Here is a 22,991-nt window from a genome sequence, read left to right on the forward strand (position 1 = left end):
GATCACAAGTAGGCAGAGAGGCAGGCAGAGAGGGAGGGAGAAGCAGGCTCCCCGCTGAGCAGAGAGCCCGATGCGGGGCTCGATCCCAGGACCCTGAGATCATGACCTGAGCTGAAGGCAGAGGCTTCAACCCACTGAGCCACCCAGGCACTCCGAGAGTAGACTTTTAAAACGAAGTCACTGTAGCATAGAAGTTTCTTTGTATGTGGGGAAAGATTTCCTCTAATCTTGGACGGTTTTAGTTGAAATTCATCTTTTTAAAATTGAATCATCAAGCTTGTACTTTATGTAAGTCTTTTTTTTCTTTTAAAGATTTTATTCATCTGTTAGCATGAGGGGGGGTGGAGGGGTAGAGGGAGAAGGAGAAGCAGACTCCCCACTGAGCAGGAAGCCTGATGTGGGGCTCGATCACAAGATCCCGATATCATGACTTGAGCTGAAGGTAGATGCATAACTGACTCAACCAGCCAGATGCCCCTGTGTAAAGTCTTGAATATATTTTTTAAAAGTCAAAACAATTTAATTATGTTTAATTAATTTTATTATTTTTCCATTGCAGGCAAAGTTTACAAGGGAGAAACACAAAAGTTGCAGTGGTTCTGATTCAGAAGAAAACTCCTTTGCCCCCAGGTATCAAAAGGTTAATTAATAATCAATTAATTGCTTTATACTTCCCATTCTTATTATCAGGAGGTATAGTTTTTGATGTTAAAATCTATGCATTCAGTTATAGGAAAGATGGTGTGTTCACTTTGAAAAGTACTAATAATGCATAAATGCCTAGTGTAAAAAATAAAATGCTAAAATTAAAATATTAAAAAATTTAATAAAGAATATTAAAATATTCTTCTACTCCCCCCCAGTTCCACTTAACTCACTGTGTAAGTATACATCAGTTAACAAAACCGATTTAAAAAAAAAAATTTTTTTTAAGATTTTATTTATTTATTTGACATAGAGAGAGAGAGAGAGAGAGAGATCACAAGTAGGCAGAGAGGCAGGCAGAGAGAGAAGGGGGGAACAGGCTCCCTGCTGAGCAGAGAGCCCAATGCGGGACTCGATCCCAGGACCCTGAGATCATGACCTGAGTCAAAGGCAGAAGCTTAACCCACTGAGACACCCAGGCACCCCAACAAAACTGATTTTTTAAAGGAATATTATTCACTTGTTTTTTTTTTTTTTTTTTTAAAAAGAACCTCTTATTTATTTACCTCTTAGTTATTTACCTCTCTGAGGTCAGTTTGAAATTACATTCCTACTGTGACTTTTTATTCTTAATGTGCAATCGGACAAAGAAAAATGGTATAAGATTTCTGCTTTTTTATAAGAAAATGTCTTAGCTTCAGATGCTTGTTTTTTCTGTATTCTAAGACTTTGAGAGGCCAAAATGTTTTTTGTTTCTCTTTTCAAACTTCTGGCATCTGAGTTTTAGAAACCACCTTCATGGATTATTGCTTCCAGTTTTAGTTAAAGGTTTTGAAACAATCTTGAAAAAGATATGTGGCATATCTTTTGGTGTTACTTGGCCTAACTTGGCTTAGTAGAAAATTCCGCAGGGTTTTCCTAACAGATATGTATGGCATGACTTCTGAGAACCGCCCCCTAAGAGCTCTCAGGAGGCCTTCTGGCATGGCGAAAGGGGGTTTGGTTTTTCTTCCTGATTACCTTGTTTAGATTTGGGGACCTATTTGTTTAAAAAAATACGTGAATCATTTTCTTTCTCTCTTCATCTTTATGGGATCTGTCAATAGGAGAAGATGTCACTGCGTCAGAAAGAGCCGCAGCTTTATGTAACGCGTGTGAACTCTCGGGAAAATCTCTGTTTGTCCTACCCCACACTGATCACTTGGTGGGTTACATTATAAGGTAAATAAAGATCTTAAACTTTTTTAGATCCTGGATTATCAGAGGCACTGAAAAATGGGTTGCTTAGACTTTTTTTTAGTGTCCTATTTCGCCTTTCAAAACAAAGGTTACCCATTTATAAAACTTCATAGTTCAGCTGACGTTAATATGTTCTTTTAAATAGTGTATGGTTCAAAGTTTGAACCTAATATGAATTATTTTTATGTTTTGACGTTTTAAAAACTGCAGTTTTAAAAATAGAAAATCTAGGGGTGCCTGGGTGGCTCAGTTGGTTAAGCATTTGCCTTCAGCTCAGGTCATGATCTCAGGGTCCTGGGATCGAATCCTGCTTTGGGCTCCCTGCTCAGTGGGGAGCCTGCTTCTCCCTCTCCCTCTCCCCTGCTCATGCTCTCTCTCACTCTCACTCTCTTCCTCAAATAAATAAATGGAATCTTTAGAAAAAAGAAATAGAAAATCTTACCTTAGGAAGTATATTGAATATTGAAAGTTTTGGCTTATCCATTTTTTTTCTTAGTGTATTTTCCTTAAGGATGTGTCTAAACTCTTTGAATATAGCTTTAAAATTATGTTTTATTCTGAGGAGGAAAAACCTTGAAGTCCAGCTTTATCTAGCTATGAATTTAGCTTTCTTTCATGCCCTGGGCAGATACTTGTAATACACACATACTTTCACAAAAGGAACTTTGAGTTGTCTGTCTGTGGTCAAATTTTCTTTGTTCCTGTGTTATCTCAAACTTAGGGAGTGAAATAGGATTTGAATCCTATGAATGTTACTTTCCCCTCACTTGCCAGCATTTTTTTCTTTTTAAGATTTTATTTATTTCCTTGACACAGAGAAAGTGAGAGAGAGAGCACAAGCAGGGGGAGTGGGAGAGGGAGAAGCAGGCTCCCCACTGAGCATGGAGCCCCACTTGGGACTTGATTCTAGGACCTGGGGATCATGACCTGAGCTGAAGGCAGACGCTTCACCATCTGAGCCACCCAGATGCCCCTCATTTGCCAGTTTTCATTTTTGGTGCTTTTTCCATTAGTTTTCTTACTCTAACCTTAAATATTAAAAGCATGAAAAATAGTCAAATTAAGTGAATATTGGAAATCTCTTTCTTTCACACTTCTTATAAAATGAAAGGGGGTGGAAGTAATCTTAGAGATTATGTGATTTCTACAAATTATAAAAAAGTTATTTTTATCAGTTGTTTCTTGGACCGTAAATAATTCTAAATGGCTTTTGGGGGGGTCTAATCTTTACATTTATTATTTAGAAATTTCATGTATTTTGCTTTACTTTTTGTCTTTATCATGAAATAAAGTAGACATCGTCTCTGTCAGGATTTTACTTTCAAGTCTTATAAATCTGATACTTGAGAACAGTTTGGTTTAAACTAACTTTAGTGTTTGAATGTTGATTTTTTTTTTAAAACAGATTAGAAAATGCCTTTTATGAACATGCACAGACTTACTACTACACTGAGATCAGAAGAGTGAAATCTCATAAGGAATTTTTGAATAAAACAACACACCAGGTACATTATTTTTCCTAAAGAAGGAAATAATAGAAGCATTCCAAGAGCAGATTATTATCATTGATTATTTTTGAAGAGATTATTAAATATCTGTAATGCTTTGATGTTTTTAATTGGCTTTTGTGCTTTTAAAGTTTTTTTTTTAAGCTTTTAAAAACAAGTTTGTCTTCTCTCCTTTTTGGCCTTAAAGTTCTTAGAGATTTTTATAGCTTCCTTAATAATGCTTGTTGGAATTATTCTTGATCTGAGTATTTTCCTTTCTACTTTGATGTCTCCTCTTCATGTTAGTGTACTTTTTACATTTTAAGAGAGTGTGTGTAATAATGATATCTTTTTTCTATTCTTTTCAGCTTTTATTTGTCAGACATCAATTTAAAATAGCTTTCTTCAGTGAATTGAAACAGGATACACAAAATGCTCTGAAGTAAGTTTTTAGCAGTTGTCAAACTAAATTTTTCTTACTTTTATGTTAACAGTAACATATTAATGGCAACTTGTGAATCTCAACCAAACTTTAATTCATTTTAAAATGCTTATGTTGTTTAGATTCAGGTATGTAATATTTAATTTGTTCAGAGATGAATGGAATATAATATTTTGAGATTTAAAAAATATTTCAGGGACGCCTGGGTGGCTCGGTTGGTTGGACGACTGCCTTCGGCTCAGGTCATGATCCCAGAGTCCTGGGATCGAGTCCCACATCGGGCTCCCAGCTCCATGGGGAGTCTGCTTCTCCCTCTGACCTTCTCCTCACTCACGCTCTCTCTCACTGTCTCTCTCTCAAATAAATAAATAAAATCTTTAAAAAATATTTCATTTTATTATCAGAAGTAAATTTCATAGTATCATAAAGCTTTCTGGTCTAGTCTAATTTCATGATTGAAAGAAACATTAAAATTCTTCCTATCCCATTGACTGCTTATTTGTCTATTCAGTAAAATTTTTGTGTTGACTCATTTCCACAATTAAATATATATTAGACATTATCTAATGCTGTGAATTTCTTAATATGCATGGTGCATTTATTTATTTATTTATTAAAAGATTTTATTTATTTATTTTACAGACGAGATCACAAGTAGGCAGAGAGGCAGGCAGAGAGAGAGAGAGGGAGAAGCAGGCTTCCCGCTGAGCAGAGAGCCCGATGCGGGGCTCGATCCCGGGACCCCGGGATCATGACCCGAGCTGAAGGCAGAGGCTTAACCCACTGAGCCACCCAGGCGCCCCAATGGTGCATTTATTTAATTCAACTATGATTTTATTTTTAATTAAAATATTTTTTTAAGTTTATAACACCGCTCAGCCTCCTTTTTAATACGAAGGCTCTGCTTTGAAGCTTTGGAGAGTAGTTGTGTATGTGTTGGCAGTGGTCACACGTTTTAATTCCTTTGCTTTTACTTAAGAGTACAACTTAATTGAACATTTTTTTCTAGCTTTTGCTCTATTTTTTGAAGATTGACAGTGGCAGTGCAACATAGAGATAAGAAACAGCTATCCATCCTAAAACTAAAGAGAGGCTAAGCATACAGGGCAGAAAAGTAAGAGAAAAAAAGAAAAATAAATCTTTTGTCTGGAGGAATATTGCAGAAACATCTTCCTTTCTTGTTACTGTGGAGGTAGAGAACTCCAAACTATCTCTCTAAATCTCAGAAACTCGGTGTGATTCTAAGTGGCGCTAATGTAGTTCATTCCTTACCCTTGGTGTGAGTTAAAAACATTCCCTTCTTGTTCTGATCAGAAGTAATTCTGGAAAGGAAGATTTGACCTGAGGAAGTTAGGAGCAAAGAGTGATGTTTGGAGGAAACTGAGATGCCCCATTGCCTTCCCTTTTCTGGGTAGCGTCCTTCTAGCAGACTCTCCTTTCCCACTGCACTTCCCCTTCTCCAGCCTGTGCCTGAGATCAGCAGCGTGCTCTGAACTTTGGAGATTCTGGTGTTTAAAAGCTATTGATAGTCCCTTCTTTGCTAATAAAATTTCTTTTTGTTGGAGAAGCTCGTAATGGTGCTTTTAAAATAAATCTGATTATTTTTTAAAACAGAATGCTAACTTTTTAACCTAATTCTGGACAATTGTCCACTCTCATTTCCAACTTATTTTCTGTTCGTTATTGACAGATGTTAATAACAGAACAATGTACATGTGATGTTTCTGTTCTTAGTGAAAAATCATTGATTCCCCCCACATATTATTAATCAGATCAATTTTCAGGAAATCAGAGATGGATATGTATAAGTTATTCCTGAACTGTTGAGTGCTAAGAAATGTTGAGTAAATATTGTCTCCTATTTCTAGTAATGTGTTCTTGGGAATCCTTTCTTAAAATTAATAATTAACTGTGTTGCACGTGTTTATATTAGGAATTACAGGACCGCCTATAACCTCGTACATGAGTTGCGAGCCCATGAAACTAACATTCTGGAAATAAAGACTATGGCAGGATTTATAAACTACAAGGTAAATTGAAGGTTCTACTTCAAAGAAAGGAAACTCATCTTTAAATATTAGGTTATCTTTTTGAAATTGAAAACCAGAGTTAGTTAATTGCTCTGAAGAGTATTTGATTAATTATGTTCTTCTCTTTTATGCCCCTTATTTCATAGAGCTCCCTAGTAATTAGCAGCCTAATTGCAATGCTTGGTTTTGAGTTTGTGGGGCTCAGAGTTCTCTCTTAGAGCAGTTTTACTTCTGTAAAACTCCTTTAGGAGGGTCTTCTGATTTTAAGTGGGAGCAGGAGAAAGTGAGAAGAAAGCTACTTCTATGACTGAATTTTATAAGACGCAACAAATCAGAACTACGTAGGCCTTCCTTGGTTTAATGGCGACATGATACAAAAGGTATAGCTGATCACCTGAGAGGAAACTTTTGTATCTGTCACTTACGCATTTGAAGATTGTACGTGGTAGAAATAGATACCCCCAGAAGGCAGGTGGGACTTTTCGTTTTGCTTTTAATCTTTCCACACTCAACTTTTAAAGATGGCTGGCCCTGAGATGGTGGCCTGAGAGGACTTAGATGCTGGAATTGACTGTATAAACATAAATTGGTACAAGGTCTGTAGAGATTATTTTTGCAACTCCTTATACACACTTTGAGTGGGTGTTCCCTTTGAACTACCAATTCCATTTCAGGAAATTTACCTGACACATGGGCCAAGCCTTGCAAATCACATACATAAGGATATTTATTGCGTCTTGTAATAGGAGAAGATTGGAAACAACCCAGCAATAAGTGACTGGTTCATATAAAGTATGACTGAGACAATGGAATATTCTACAACTCATAAGAATGAGACAGCTCCACTTACTGATATGGAATATTAGGTGAAAAAAGTAAGGTACAAAACAGCATATTTAGTGTGATGCTCTTTGTTTAAAAAGTGTAGTTGATACATAAATACACATATACTTGTCCGTGCGTAGACTGTTATCATGGAATATTCTGGGAGCTGGTTGCCTCTGGAACAGGAAATTGGATGGCTGAGGGACAGGGATGAGAGACTTAACTTTTCATGTATTCCTTGTACCTAAAATATAAAACTAATGATAAGCATATGGAAAATAATTTAGGCGTCGTTTTTTGTGTTTTTCTTTTTACCTTACGTAGATACAGATCATTACTGTCTTGAGATAGCATTTCAGATAAAAAGTTTTCAAGAATTTCTGTAATCCTTGTTTGATACGGAGGCCACTATGCTCTAATGGTGGTACAGAAAATCTTTACTTTCTTCCAATTCTAAAACTGAAAGTTAATCTGTCCTAGGGGTGGTAGATAGTGTTTTATTTTTGCCCGCCTGTATGTTCTTCATTGGGTAAAATTTTTTGTATTCTAGCTTACTTTAATACGCTTTTCTAAGGTGTAGAGTAGATTCAGTACAAATAGGGAATAATTTTTTTTCTTTTATCGAGGGGACATAAGCGCCAGTTTTAGCATAGCCATTCTAATAGAGAAAATTAATTCTGTTGCCAAAAACTTAGGAGAGGAAATGTTATAGTCTTTTTGAAGTTAGTCTCACATTTTACGTGTTTTTAATTGAATATGCCTTTTGACTGTATGTTCTTTATTTGGGCGTTGATTTTCCATCTTGCAGATCTGCAGGCTGTGTTTTCAGCACAACACCCCATTGGATGCGATCGCTCAGTTCCGAAAACACATTGACTTGTGTAAGAAAAAAATCGGAAGTGCAGAGTTGTCTTTTGAGCATGCTGCGTGGATGTCTAAACAGTATGTTTTAAATTGTACTTTTAGAAATTTTTTTCTTTACGTACTTGGGCTTTGGAGGAGCGGAATTAGCATGGACTTTGGTTGTCAGTTGAACTAAGCTTTTCTTGTCAGTAAGTAGGCTTTTAGAGATCTAGCTAGTGTAGGTATGTTTCCAGTAGCGGTAGGTAATGATTCATGGAGTTCCTTAATGAAAATCACTTAATTCATGGTACCGTCTTTTTTATTCAGCGTATATTTAGGGAGTTTCCACCATGTGCTTAGGTACTGAGAATGCAGTCAGGAGCAAAACAAAATCCCTGCTGGCACGGAGCTTGCTATTTGAGACTGATGTTTAAAAATTCTAAAATGAAATTGTTTCCAGAAGCGTGGATGTGTTTGAGTGGTGGGAACTGTGTTGACGTGCGCTGCGATGGTGTATTTGTAGCGCTTTGTCAGTACAGAAGAGTAGGCTTCAATGTAGAAGTTATCTGTAACCTATAATTAGTGTGTGTCAGTATTTACCAAGAAACCCCAACAGTTTACAGTTTATCAGAAGCATTATTTTAACATACTCTGCTGAGGTTATGTAGTCAGGATGAATAATTATTAGAAGTAAGCTTCTTTATCTTCCCTTTATCTTTGTCATCATTTTTTTATTTCTTGATTTTTTTTTTTCTTTAAGATTCCAGGCCTTTGGCGACTTATTTGATGAAGCTATTAAGTTAGGGCTGACAGCTATTCAAACTCAGAATCCTGGCTTCTATTACCAGCAGGCAGCATATTACGCCCAGGAGAGGAAACAGCTCTCAAAAACCCTCTGTAACCACGAGGTAAGTGACCGACTCCCGTGTCATCTGGCACTTAGGAAATGTATTAATCATCTCTCGAAAGTGGATAAGACTAATGGATGTTTATAATCTTTTCCCAAGCCTTTGAACAGAATCAGTTTTCTTCTGATAAGGTAAAAATATCTTCTATATTTTCAGGAATTATGGTTATTTTCACTTTTAGCCTGAGTACTCCCATTTCCACCTGTGGATTAACACAAGTTTTTCTGTCAGGAACTGACTTATGACTGGTAATAAGTTATTGATGTAGACAAGGGCAGATTACTTTAAAATAAAAGTCATGGTGTGGTCTGAGCCATGCTCTAACTCCCTTTGATCACTGCTGTAGGAGTTTGAAGGACTTTGGAGGAATATGCTTTGTTTTGACCCACCAGAGAGGATCTCTTTGGACTTCTTTCTCTTCCTTGGGCTTTCTTCTGGAAAATTCTTAAGAATCTGTTCGAGGCATAATGTTCGTTTGTTTTTAGATTTTATTTATTTATCTGACAGAAAGAGACACAGGGAGAGAGGGAACACAAGCAGGGGGAGTGGGAGAGGGAGAAGCAGGCTTCCCATTAAGCAAGGAGCCTGATGGGGGGCTTGATCTCAGGACCCTGGAATCATGACCTGAGCCAAAGGCAGCCGCTTAACGACTAGGCCACTCAGGCGCCCCTCGAGGCATAATATTAATTGCAGTTTCTTTTCCCTTTTTTTTTTTTTTTAGTATTTTATTTATTTATTTGAGAGAAAGAGAGAGAGTGAGAGAGAGCACGAGAGGGGAGAAGGTCAGAGGGAGAAGCAGACTCCTCGCGGAGCTGGGCGCCCAATATGGGACTTGATTCCGGGACTCCGGGATCATGACCTGAGCTGAAGGCAGTTGCTTAACCAACTGAGCCACCCAGGTGCCCCTGATTGCAATTTCTTAACTTGACATTTCATTCTGCCTGCCTTGTGGGTGGTTATAGTTAGATACCAGCGTCCCCATAAGCACCTTTAAAATAAGAACATGGTATGTATATGTATAAATATATTTACATTCACATGCTTTTGTCAGTTTATTTTCCTTGAAAATCTGCAGTTTTCTTCTCCGAAGATAGGTGGATATTATCGATAGTGCTACTTAAACAGTTCCAAAAACAGTTTGCACCTTAGTACTTAAACTGTTGGATTTTTTTTTCCCCTTAAGTCATGATATAACTACACTGTTTGCTACCCTGTTATTTGCATATGATTTATATCTTTATGGTGTATTTTATATTTAAAAATTAGGCTTTAAGATTTGAGCATAGTATTTTAAAAGGTGATTAAAACTATGTTTTATAAGGGTACAAGGAGATGGGATTAACAGATATCCTTAGTTGGAATGTAAAGTAATATTTCTGTCAAATAATAATTTGAAAAGCCTCAAAATCATGCATCTCTTTTGACCCAGAAATCTATTTTCAGCAAGTCTAAGGAAGATAGGAGATCCTAAGAGATAAGTACTGAGATTTACTTATCAAGTTCTTTGGGCAGACTTACTAATTATAATGTAAAAAATAAATAACAAGATGAACGACATAGGGAATTTGTTAAAATATGGAACAGCATGCAGCCATAGCAAATAATGTTTTAGAAGAATAGTTAATGATGTGAAATTTACAATGAATATATTTAAGTGAGAAAAGTAGGTTGAAGTATCATTCCATTTGATAACAAATAAATGTTTGCATACAAAATCTGGAAGACTAATGTAAACACTGTTAATAGTGGTAATAGGTTTATAGGTGATTTAAATTTTTATCCTCTTCCTTTTGGATGTTTTCTGTATTTCTCAACAATGTACTTGCATTATATTTTGGTTTCAGAGGGAAAAAGTTACAAGAAAGAAAAATAAAGCAGTGTAAATTTGTAAATTCTGGCACCAAAAATAGCCCTCCCCAACCAATATCAGGACTTAATACACAAGTGATAAAAAAGGAAAATAATGTCTTCTTTTTAAAACTCCTTATCACATTTTTTTTAAAGATTTTTTTTTTTTTTAATTTATTTGACAGACAGAGATCACAAGTAGGCAGAGAGGCAGGCAGAGAGAGGGAGAAGCAGGCTCCCTGCTGAGCAGAGAGCCCGAGTGGGGCTCCATCCCAGGACTCTGGGATCATGACCTGAGCCAAAGGTAGAGGCTTTAACCCACTGAGCTACCCAGGCACCCACATTGTTTTAATTGCACAAAAAGCACTTATACATATGGAATAAACATCAAACATAATTGGCAAAATTTTTACTGGATTATCATAGCAAAGATGAAAAGAAAATTAAGGAGTTAGTTACTATGAAATCATTTGTCAGAATCAGGTTGATTTATTAAATTTAATTTTTAGGGCGCCTGGGTGGCTCAGTGGGTTAAGCTTCTGCCTTCAGCTCAGGTCATGATCTCAGGGTCCTGGGATCGAGCCCCGCATCAGGCTCTCTGGAGCCTGCTTCCTCTCTCTTTCTCTCTCTCTCTGCCTGCTTCTCTGCCTACTTGTGATCTCTGTCAAATAAATAAATAAAATCTTTAAAAAAAAAAAATTTAATTTTTATGAGACTGCCTAGGTATTAAATGGAATGTTTCTTTTCATTTTTGTGAAGATTTAATGTGTGTTAAAATACAAGTTTGATATTGAGACATATGTTTGGTTATTTTTATTTATGAAAATGTTTTTATTCTGTCAGAGATTGAAGATGAGTTGGTTTGTGACAGGTTCATAAAGTCTTATTTAGGGCTGTGTTTTACTTTACAGGCTTCAGTAATGTATCCCAATCCTGATCCATTAGAAACACAAACAGGCGTTCTTGACTTTTATGGACAAAGATCATGGCGACAAGGAATACTAAGTAAATAATTTTCCCTCTTCCCTTTTCTCTCAGCCTCAAATGGCACAGATCACTATCGCAGTTTTTCCATTGGCTCCATAGGCTGTAATAAATTATGTAGAGGTAAAAATGTGTGTTTTTTAAACATCCTTTTAAAGATTTTTCAGTTCTTTCGTTTTCAGGATGTTTTGTTTGTATCACTACATCTTAGAATAACTTCTAATCAAACATGAGTGTGATTAAAACATTGGGACATCTCTTGTCTTAACTGACCCAATAAGCCACTTAGGTCTATTTTAATTCCAGTTAACTTTGGTGATTTATTACATTTGATCTTTTAAAACAGTATTAAGTTGTATTACCTTAAATTTCTCTGCATCTTTTTTGGGTTTGATACACACTTAATTTGATCAGTGTCTATGGCAATCAAACCTTAATTGTTAAGGAATTATCTACTTTAATCTCCAGAAAGTGTATTCTCTATTGAGGATGACGTTGATCTTATTCTTTAGGTGGCTGACTCCACTAGGGCAAGAGAATGCTGAGTTCAATAATGTTCTCTTCAGAGCAGAGATCACAGAGTAGTTGCCAGGCTAATAAAGCAGTCTCTTGGAATCTTTATGATTCTAGAATGGTTAAGAATCTTGAAAACATTATATATAAGTAAAGGATTCAAGGAGTGTACACATGCAATGTTCATGTGAAGGATTTATGTTAAATGAGCTAAAATGGGTTGTGTCTTATCTTACACAGGTTTTGATCTTTCTGATCCTGAAAAAGAGAAGGTGGGGGTTCTTGCCATTCAGCTGAAGGAGGGAAGTGTTGTTCACTCGGTGAGTTTGTTGGGTTTTTCCCCCAATAGAAACTTTTTTTTTTTTTTTTGCTGTATGCAAACAATACATGACATTATTTTTATTGGAATGTTTCCCACTTTCTCTCTTCTGGTAGGAAATAATAATAACTCTTCTGAGCAATGCTGTTGCACAATTTAAGAAGTATAAGTGTCCAAGGATGAAAAGTCATCTAAGTATGTATTCCTAAGATGCCACGGTTTCATGCAACTTGGAATAATTTAGAATTATGTACATAAAATCTTTTTCCCTTTACAGTGGTTCAAATGGGAGAGGAGTATTTTTATGCGAAGGATTATACCAAAGCTTTGAAGTGAGTCTTAGTCCCCATTTATTTTTATAAGTAATCTGATTACCTTACAGCAAAATGAGAATAGAAATGAGTTTTAAAGGATTTATAGTTTCCATATCTATTTCTGTATCTATGAAACTCCATTTCTGTTATATTTTTTTAAGTGCTATCTGCTGGTACCATCATTCTCAATGTCTTGGGAAACCAGGTTCATCTAAACGTGAAATTACCAGTTAAACTATTTCAGTAAGAGTTTCTGATGTGTATATAGAATGAGTCAAGGCATGTTATTTCCTCCAAGAAGTCTTCAAGGCCTTTCTTGTGAAGCTGTTTCAGCGTGTCTGACGTCTTGCCTTCTGTCAGGTTGCTGGATTACGTGATGTGTGATTACCGGAGTGAAGGGTGGTGGACCTTGCTCACGTCCATACTGACTACAGCTCTGAAGTGCTCCTACCTCATGGCCCAATTAAAAGATTACATAACTTACTCCCTAGAACTCCTTGGAAGAGGTAACTTGGTGTTCTCTCAGTAAGATTCTGAATCTTTAAAGTTATGTAGCATCTTTAAGCTTCTTAAAATGAAAAGAATAACTCTCTCAAGTCTTTGACCGTACTTTCACCCTATGTAGATCAGTTTGCCAAAGGAAGGGACTCATAGTTTCATGGAACTTACTAGAGTCGAGGTCTCATGATAGTTGAGAAGAACAAAATTCTTCTTCCTTTTTTCTTTTTTTAAAAATATGTCATGAAATGATTTTTCCCATCGAGTTCAAATGCAAGTATCTAGAGTGTTGGGGCTCCCATAGGAAGCTGTGTTGTTGTACATTGTCTGGAATTGCGCTTAGCCATGTCAGAAGACTTATTTATCCTATAGTATTTTAATACCTTCCGTGGGGGTGTTGGCTTTTACTTGCCTGTCTTACAGTTAGAGTTTCTTTCCTACTTCCATTTCATGTTAGCTTCAACTCTGAAAGATGACCAGAAATCTCGGATCGAAAAGAACCTCATAAATGTTCTGATGGTAAGTCGGAATTCTTTCTATAAAAAAAGCTTTGGGCATACGTAGACCTAGACCCGTATCTGTGTATTTTTATCGCTAGCTGACCGAAAATTGTATTCTGTTGGTGCAGAATGAGAGTCCCGATCCAGAACCCGACTGTGATGTCTTAGCTGTGAAAACAGCTCAGAAGCTGTGGTCGGACCGCATCTCCCTGGCCGGTAGCAATGTCTTCACAATAGGGGTGCAGGACTTCGTGCCGTTCGGTGGGTCCCCAGCACCTGCGGTGCTATTTCAGAGGAATCCTCCTTATTGCTACAAAGTGAATAGCTGCAGAACCAGAAGTATAACAGTCAGAGGAAGAAGGTTCTAAATATGTTATCCTATAGATGAAATTGTGATTTTTTTTTTCTTTCTCCCCATTGACATAAAGATTTTCAACATTTTAAGTACTTAGCTTATATATTAAAATTCACTTTGTTCGTTTGTGTAAGAGTGATTTGAAATGCATTTGAGAAGACAGTCCTTTAAAAAGCTTATCCTATAATACCTAGATGGGTATTTTGAAATAAGTTAAAAATAACAAAATGTTTTTTTTCCCTTTTAAACTCCTGTGTTAGTTATGTTTCAGCAGCAGGTATGTTTTTAGAATTAAAGGTGGTTTTGAAGGTATACTTTCTTTAAATGTGTTTTGTTTTTTAAAAAATGAACTACATTTATGTCTGTTGAAATGGCTTAAGAGCAGAATTCAGAAAGAATATCAAGGGTCGATGTTTCCTTCCTGAAAGGTAACTGTGGTTCAGAGAATCATGGGTGTGTGTCTCGACGGTCCTGTGGTGTGTAACTCTATTTTATTTTATTTCTAGTACAATGCAAAGCCAAGTTTCACGCCCCAAGTTTTCATGTTGATGTTCCTGTGCGGTTTGATATCTATCTGAAGGCTGACTGTCCACATCCCATTCGATTTTCCAGGCTCTGTGTCAGCTTTAATAATCAGGTAACAATACTTCTTTTTTTTTTTTTTTTTAAAGATTTTATTTATTTATTTGACAGAGAGAAATCACAAGTAAGCAGAGAGGCAGGCAGTGAGAGAGGAGGAAGCAGGCTCCCTGCTGAGCAGAAAGCCCGATGTGGGGCTCGAACCCAGGACCTGGGATCATGACCTGAGCCGAAAGCAGCGGCTTAACCCACTGAGCCACCCAGGCGCCCCAATACTTCTTATTATATTTTTACCATCTGTGTATCTTATTGTAGCTTGCATTAAATTAGATGAAACCAGCTTAGAGAAATTTTAGGTCTTACTGGCTGTATAGTAACAAATAAACTTTAGTAAGGTCTATTTGAAAATAACTACATTTATAGTTCTCCGTATTAGCCTTTCAAGTGTTACACTTTTCCGTCTCTAAGTTTTGCTTTTATTCCATCCTTATGAATGTAGGAAGTTAATTTTTTTAATACATAACTTGAATTTCAAGTGAGGTCTATCAAATATAATCTAATTGTCAAAATCATTTATTTTACATTCTAACTCTGGTATTCGTTTTTTATTATAAAACTGTTAAATGTGTGATGTTAAAGAAATTGAAGTGGAATGGATGGATGTAAAGTGAAAAGTAAGCACGTGCCCTCCGGTCCCATTCCCTGGAAGTCGTCCCTGTTAACTTCCTGAATAGTCGAGGTGTTTTCTGGGTATGCACACAGAAGCAGCTTTTCCTTTCTGCAGAACTGGGATTATATACATTTGCACATTTCTGTAGCATATTAGAGTATTGTCAGGTACTTGAGTACATTTCACATATTTCAGTTCCAAGCTTGATTCAGAGGTAATTATTTCTGGTTACCCAGAAAGTATACTGAGCTGTGAACCAGCAAGCATTTAACCAGCAAGTATTCTCAGCATTGTGGCGAACCTCAAAGCATTTAGTATATGTCAGCCCCTTTGAAATGGAAGCATTCTGGGGGCAGAGGCCAGGACTGACTCACAGATTACCCTAGCAGGTAATAAAGACTCAGTTACATGGTGTAGGCTAGAAATACAGTTGTAGCTTGCATTAAATTAGACTTTATAGTAGGATGGCATGTCAAAGAAAAGGGAGGAAGTTTCAAGGATAAAGATGAAATGAGGATACTATAAAGTGAGAAGGAGGAACATGGTTGGCAAAAGGCAACGCTGAATGGAAGCAGGAGTGTATGTCTGGGTTTGTGGGTGGCAGGGACCCCAGCCTTGCACGAGCAGAGGGGCTGTGAGCCGGGCCAGCGGGATGTGAGGCCATGTGACTTGAAGGAGCTTGAAGAATTCAGCAGGGGTTAGCTAGTAAGAGAAATATTTGAAGATTTATTTGTTCATTCATTTATTCGGGTTATATTTATTGGAAAGAGCTTTACCTATCTTAATATATTGTTTTGTATTTTTTTGACTCTTTGCAACTTTGAACTAGTCCTGGAATAGGATTGGTTCAGTGAACTGGGGTCCCCTGAAGATCAGTGTGTTTTATTCAACTTGAACCATTGCCCAACGATTCCTTCTGATTAGTGTGAGAGTTTTTTGTTTTTTTAAGATTTTATTTATTTATGTGTCAGAGAGAGAGAGCACAAGCAGGCAGAGTGGCAGGCAGAGGCAGAGAGAGAAGCAGGTTCCCTGATGGAAAAGGACCCTCAGTGGGACTCGATCCTTGGACTCTGGGATCATGACCTGAGCTGAAGGCAGCATCTTAACCAACCAAGCCACCCAGACATCCCTAGTGTGAGAGTTTTAAAGCAAGAGCATGAGGGGCGCCTGGGTGGCTCAGTGGGTTGGGGCCTCTGCCTTCGGCTCAGGTCATGATCCCGGGGTTCTGGGATCGAGCCCCGCATCAGGCTCTCTGCTGGGCGGGGAGCCTGCTTCCTCCTCTCTCTCTCTCTGCCTTCCTCTCTGCCTACTTGTGATCTGTCTTTCAAATAAATAAATAAAAAATCTTAAAATTAAAAAATAAATAAATAAAGCAAGAGCAGGATACTTAGAATTTAAGAAACTTTGTTTCAGTGATGAAATAGAAGGAAATGATCTTATGAAAACCAACCGGAGCCTTATTATATGAACCCAAGTCCTAAGGTGTGAGGACTTGCATGAGGGTGTTAGTGGTGGCAATGGAAAGAAAGGGCTACGAGAGGCATATACAGATAGAGGAGTCTGGATTGCTGAGTGTTTGTTGTCAGAGATAAAGAAGGGGGATAAGGTGAATAAAAGACAGCCCTCCCTCCCCCCACCAAGAACTATTTGTTTCTTTTATAGTTAAAGTGTACCTACAACATGATGATTTGAAACATCTATTGTAAATGGTGACTGCATTAGTATCCTTAGTATCAGTCGCCTCACATCATTACCTTTTTTGGTGTGGTAAGAACATGTAGGTTCTACTCTCTTGGCAACTTGCGTGAATATAATACGGTTTGATTGAGTGTAGTCACTGTGCTGCACAGTAGATCCCTAGAACCTGTTCATCTCATAACGGGAAGTTTGTTCCCTTGGCTCAGCATCTCCCATTTCCCTCAGCCCTTTGCATCCACCATTTTACTGTTTCTCTGAGTCGCAGATTCCACATGTAAGTGAGATCAGTAGTATGATGGGATTTTGTACGTAGTGTTACTTCTTTTTTGGATTGGTTGTCCCTCTTCTTAGAATTCCTTCTCCTGTTTTATGCCCTTAAAAACCTTACTTCCTCAGGGACACCTCCCTTGCCTTTCTGATGGATTTTCTTAGCCACATCCCTCTATAGTACTAATCACAGCTGTGCTTTCACTTCTGTCTGTATGATTATTTGGTAAATTGTTTTCTTTATTAAAATATAAGCTTTCCTTACCTTTTTTTTTTTTTTTTTGCTCGACTAGGATATTGTTTTTTGAACTATTCTAAATCTGGACTTACAGAATAAATAGATTCTTATTTTACTTTTCCTGTTATATCCTACTATCCCATTTCCCCCCCTTTTCTTAACAACTTCTATAATTAAAAACTAATTTAAAATGTTAATATAAAATGTAAAGCAATTAGTTTTTCAAGTTAGGTTATATTCTGAATATGTGTTACTTGAAATCCAAGATCCAAATAAGGAAAAAAGTAGTGCTTGGGTTTCAGAAGCATGGAATAGAAATAAAAATTAGAGGGAAAGTATTAAACTTAACTACTTAGAATTTTCTGTGATGATAATTTGTTTGCTAGGGTGGCAGGTGGCTTTTGGAAAGTTTTTAAAATTCACTGAATGGATGAGAATGGTGGTTCTGTAGACCTACCACAGGAAGGCTGTCTCCCTTTATTCGTCTGTAAGGAGTGTGCCCTTCTGGGATACTAGATGTATTTCGGGTTTGGGACACGTTGAATCTGAGTGGTAGAATTCTCCTCTGGGCAGTTGTGGATATGAACTTACGGCCAAGGAAATAGGACAGAGTTCGTTTCTAATGTGGGAAATACTAGCAAAGAAGTGCAGAATATGTAGAAATGGGTAAACTTCGCATTGAAAGGAACATAAAGGGAAAAGAACTGAAAGCCAGCCAAGGAATGAAGCCCGTGGGGCCTCTGTATTAAGGGGATGAGAAGACAAAAAAAACCTATGAGGGAAAAACAGGAAGTGGTTAAGAAGGATGATATTATAGGGTCACAGACGCCAAGTAAAAAGAAAGCTAAGGGGATGATAGATAGGAGTGTCCAGTGAAACAAAGAATAGATTTTTGTTTTTCTCCAGGAAAGGGCTGTGTAAATGTTTGCAGAGATCAGCTTGCGTCTGTGAACTGTCTTTACCTTGTGGCAGCACGTTGAGGATGAGAGGATGAGTGCTTCCACTGGGCATAAACTATTTCTCATTAATCACCCTTCATGATGCTGTAGTTTTCAAGTGGTTCAGCCTACCTAGCTTCAAATCATTTGGTGTTTAGTGTCAGCAAAACATACTGACATTTGATGTTGATAAACTGTGACCCTTCCTAACCTCTCTTACAGGAATATAACCAGTTCTGTGTAATTGAAGAAGCAACCAAAGCAAGTGAAGTTTTAGAAAATTTGACTCAGGGAAAGATGTGTCTAGTTCCTGGTAAAACAAGGAAATTTTTATTTAAATTTGTTGCGAAAACTGAAGACGTGGGGAAGAAAATTGAGGTTAGTTATGAAATTTGTTTAACACATACTTTAAGTGACAAAAGTAGTATGAGTATGTCAGAAAAAATTTCAAATAGTATACAGATTTATTAAGTGAAAAATGAACCTATTCCCCTTGGACTTTTCAAGGGCAGTCATTCATGGTTTGGTGGGTTTTCTTTTATTGAGACTACTATATACACTATTCCATTGTTGGCTTTTTTCACTTACCCTGTGTATATTAGGCATCATTTCCTCTTAGTACATAAGACCAACCTCATTTTTATTTATTTATTTATTTTATTTTATTTTATTTTTTTTTTTTTAAGATTTTATTTATTTATTTGGCAGACAGAGATCACGAGTAGACAGAGAAGCAGGCAGAGAGAGAGGAGGAAGCAGGCTCCCGGCTGAGCAGAGAGCCCGATGCGGGGCTCGATCTCAGGACCCTGAGATCATGACCTGAGCCGAAGGCAGCGGCTTAACCCACTGAGCCACCCAGGCGCCCCCCAACCTCATTTTTAATGGCTACATAATCAGTTAAAGGCTTTAAAACTATATATACATATATATATATATATATACACATATATATATATACACATATATATATATACACACACATATATATATATATACACATATATATATATTTATAAATACATATATGAAATACTGTAGCAATTATATTTTGTATTCTGTGACATAATTCAGGCTAGAGATCTATATCATTTTGATGTTTAAACATTTCTGATTATATTTTTCTCTTTATTTTAAAGGATTTGTTTAATGTGCATGATTAAAATGCCTTTTAGAAATACATGATGAGGGCGCCTGGGTGGCTCAGTGGGTTAAGCCGCTGCCTTCGGCTCAGGTCATGATCTCAGGGTCCTGGGATCGAGTCCCGCATCGGGTTCTCTGCTCGGCAGAGATCCTGCTTCCCTCTCTCTCTCTCTGCCTGCCTCTCCATCTACTTGTGATCTCTCTCTGTCAAATAAATAAATAAAATCTTAAAAAAAAAAAAAAAGAAATACATGATGAAAGTATTTTTATTGAGCATAAACTCCGGAACCAAACTCTATGGGTTTAAATTCCACCTCTCCAGCTTACTGGCGTGTGGCCCCGGGCAGCTACTTGATGTCTCTTTATCTCAGTTTACTCATCTGTGGAGTGGGGATAATAATGATACCTACCTGTTAGTGTTTCCCGAGGACTAAATCAGTTAGTTAATGTAAATTGCTTGGAATAATGACTAGTACGTAGTGAGCTCTCATTAAGTGCTTGTTTTCCGTGGCTTGAAAACCACGGTGATGGTTGGCTAATCTAAACTTAGGGCCATTTATAACATAGAAACACAAGACCATAGTACCAGTGTTCCCAGAACACTTTCTGTGAACCTGTCGATTTTATTGTTAATCAAAATCCAGGGTTTTTTGCTAATTCGCTTAAAAAAAAAAAAATTCTTTATGATTTTGACTAAATCCCTAATTACATATTTTATTTTTTATAAGGTACCTAAGGAAGCCTACCAGATGGTAATCATAATTAATAACACTACTTTGAGAACATTTTGTTAGTGGATTTAGTTGAAAGGAACGTTTATAAAGTTAAGAATAGTATAGCTGTTTGGGGGGAAAATATGTTTTATTAGGATTAGGAATTAGGTTCTGAGTATGCTCAGGGCCATCAAAACATTCATGTATTTCACTCAGAAACCACTAACTGAGCATCTGTGAAGTCAGGTGATTATCTCTGTGTGAAGGCGAACGTAGTCAGTGTCACAGCTCCTACGTGACCAGGACAGCTGTCACAGCCGGTGTTCTGACCCCATCAACCTGTGGTCTCTAGAGGAACGTGATGGACCAGCAGTCACTATGTCCTTTGTCACGAGGGGATGGTGACAAGTATGAGGTGGCATTTCTGACAGCCCTCCCATCTTCCAGATTACTTCGGTAGATCTGGTTCTGGGCCACGAGACGGGAAGATGTGTGGTTTTAAATTGGCAAGGAGGAGGAGGGGACGCTGCTTCCTCCCAAGAAGCCTTGCAGGCCTCGCGTTCTTTCAAAAGACGGCCTAAGCTCCCCGACAGTGAGCTTCACTGGGACAGCATCATCATTCAGGCAAGCACAATGTACGTCCACCTCGCCAGGCAGATTGTGGAATGCCACAATCTTGTTCCTTCAGAATACTGTGTTTGAGTAACTTGTTTTCTTAAAAATCGGTTACTCAGCTCAGGTGTTTTTTTTTTTTTCCCCCACAAAGGATCATCTCCAGAGTTCCAAACATTTCCGTGCGTCTGCGACATGACCCTCCCGCCCTGACTAATGAAATGTATTGTTTGGTTGTGAATGTGGAGTCCCACGAGAAGACCCAGATCAGAGACGTGAAGCTCACCGCTGGTTTAAAACCCGGTAAGCGGGCCTCCTTAAAAATTGGCCAGTGTTCCTTCAACAGAAAATAAATGTCTGTGGTGACAACTGCAGGTAGTTTATTTCAGATGTGGTTATGAAGTAGTTATGACATGATCTGTGCAGTATGAATTGTTAGGATAATGTTTGAATTCTCCGTGTTTTAAAACACCAGTATTAACACTTTTAGGACAGGATGCCAACTTAACTCAGAAAACGCACGTGTCTCTTCATGGAACAGAACTATGTGACGAGTCCTACCCAGCTTTACTCACTGACATTCCTGTGGGAGACTTAAATCCAGGGGAACAGGTGAGCCTTGGTCAACTACGAAGGAAAAAGAGATCAACTAGATAGCAGTTTTAAATACGTAGGGAGTCTTAGATAGTTCTAGAACATTTTAACAGTGTATCCTGAGACTAAAAATGGGATTTAACAAATGCACATTTTATACACACTTTACATATTTAAATGTGTAAAGTGTTGTAAGCAGTTTTCATACAAGTGATTTTATTTTAATTTAATTTTTTATTTCTTACAAGTGATTTTAGAACAAATGATCCTAAAATATGGAGGACTAGTTGCCCTGATAAAATAACTAAATAACATTAAACGTGTAACTTAATGAAATAACTTCTCAGGCAGCTTTTGTTTCCAAAGTAAACCCAACAATTGTTGAGAAGTTGAGAATGAGGATAGGAGAAGGTAGAATAGTAATGATCCCGCTCTCACACTGAGGCAGGAACAGCCTGTAAAAAGTGTTCAAGAATTTAGTCAGCTTGTACAGTAAGCTCTTAAAAGGTAGGGGCACATTATCCTAGAATATGTGGCAGGAAGAAATTTCTGAATTAGTAAATGAAAGTACTTTTATTTTGTTACAGCTGGAAAAAATGTTATACGTTCGCTGTGGAACAGTAGGTTCAAGAATGTTTCTCGTGTATGTTTCTTACCTGATCAATACAACTATTGAAGACAAAGAAATTGTCTGCAAGTGTCACAAGGTATAAATTCTCATAACTACTTCAGGAAGTATCCCATGTGGAGCATTCCCTATTTTGTATTTTTTAGTTTACCTGTAAAAGGATAAGCAGCTTAAGTGCTTATCATCTATTACAAAAATTTTTAAAAAATAATTACAAATTAAATTAAACGTCTCTTGGGGTTTTTTCTTTGTCATTTATATTTATTATGAATGACATCCTATGGCTCAAACTTTAGAATATTGGCTTCCATGGCTTTTCGTAAGTCAAAAAAGTTGGGGATCTTTTGCAAATAAGTTTTGAGACTCTAAATCTATGTGTTTCCCTATAGAATCACACATTAGACAACCTCTGTAAGTTGGTTATATGCTGAAGATTTTGGAGGATGGGAGGTCTCCCTTCATGAAATATTTTTTCTGTTAAAAAGACTATGGAAATTGTTTCTGCCAAATGCAGACAGAGAGAGTGAAGATAAGAAAGCTGCCATGGTCATAGTCAGCCCCTTGGGGGCAACTGCTGTCACCTCGGTGTGTTTTCCGTTGGTCTCTTTCCTATTTATAGCGATTTGGGGGAGCCATGTTTTTATTTAGATTTAACCGTATTCTCTGTAATTACTTGTATTTTCTTTAACTAAGGGAAAGTCACGGTACTTACTGTCTTGTTAGTCTTACCTGTGTTGTTTTGGCCTGTTCTCAGGAACCGGGCCTTCGGCCAGCAGAGGAGAAGGCCAATCAGTTTGACCCTTTGTAGGAAGGTTACAGCACAGTCTGGGCCATCGGCTGTTTCGTGAGTCAGGGGAGGCAACCTCGTCCTGAAAGAGTTAGTATTTCCCGAGGGGACGGAGGGAAGGCACTGAGTATATAAAAGGTTTCCCCTAGCTTGATGCCCTGGAGTGAATCCTGGATGGCGAAGTAGGAGGTGAGAGCGCCAGTCTCCGCCTGGCCTCCTGACCTGGCACTCGGGCCGGCCGTGTGCACTTCTTCCCTCCGTGCCCTCATCTCCGAAACAAGAACAGTAAAGTTTTGTGCAGCTTTAGAGTCCTAAGCCTTGGATGTCATTTTTGCTTTGGCTAATGAAGCTTCTAGAAGACTTGGAAATATACCTTT

General features: G+C 37.6%; 1 protein-coding gene across 2 annotated transcripts in view; it reads left to right on the forward strand.

Annotated features, from left to right (window-relative positions):
- The window catches only part of TRAPPC11 (trafficking protein particle complex subunit 11), a 47,650-nt gene that overhangs the window by 5,880 nt on the left and 18,779 nt on the right, over nucleotides 1-22,991 (forward strand). For both annotated transcript variants that reach the window (XM_047714578.1, XM_047714586.1), the window contains exons 4-23: nucleotides 560-630; nucleotides 1,752-1,866; nucleotides 3,290-3,389; nucleotides 3,740-3,813; nucleotides 5,747-5,843; nucleotides 7,477-7,610; nucleotides 8,272-8,419; nucleotides 11,179-11,272; nucleotides 12,005-12,084; nucleotides 12,200-12,278; nucleotides 12,361-12,415; nucleotides 12,758-12,903; nucleotides 13,353-13,414; nucleotides 13,524-13,656; nucleotides 14,257-14,387; nucleotides 18,363-18,518; nucleotides 20,441-20,628; nucleotides 20,760-20,908; nucleotides 21,096-21,217; nucleotides 21,787-21,906. In XM_047714578.1, the coding sequence (XP_047570534.1) occupies nucleotides 560-630; nucleotides 1,752-1,866; nucleotides 3,290-3,389; nucleotides 3,740-3,813; nucleotides 5,747-5,843; nucleotides 7,477-7,610; nucleotides 8,272-8,419; nucleotides 11,179-11,272; nucleotides 12,005-12,084; nucleotides 12,200-12,278; nucleotides 12,361-12,415; nucleotides 12,758-12,903; nucleotides 13,353-13,414; nucleotides 13,524-13,656; nucleotides 14,257-14,387; nucleotides 18,363-18,518; nucleotides 20,441-20,628; nucleotides 20,760-20,908; nucleotides 21,096-21,217; nucleotides 21,787-21,906 (2,254 nt within the window). The remainder of the gene's footprint in view (nucleotides 1-559; nucleotides 631-1,751; nucleotides 1,867-3,289; nucleotides 3,390-3,739; nucleotides 3,814-5,746; nucleotides 5,844-7,476; nucleotides 7,611-8,271; nucleotides 8,420-11,178; nucleotides 11,273-12,004; nucleotides 12,085-12,199; nucleotides 12,279-12,360; nucleotides 12,416-12,757; nucleotides 12,904-13,352; nucleotides 13,415-13,523; nucleotides 13,657-14,256; nucleotides 14,388-18,362; nucleotides 18,519-20,440; nucleotides 20,629-20,759; nucleotides 20,909-21,095; nucleotides 21,218-21,786; nucleotides 21,907-22,991) is intronic.

Source organism: Lutra lutra, chromosome 2 (genome assembly GCF_902655055.1).
Source record: "Lutra lutra chromosome 2, mLutLut1.2, whole genome shotgun sequence".
In the NCBI taxonomy this organism is placed as follows: Eukaryota; Metazoa; Chordata; class Mammalia; order Carnivora; family Mustelidae; genus Lutra; species Lutra lutra.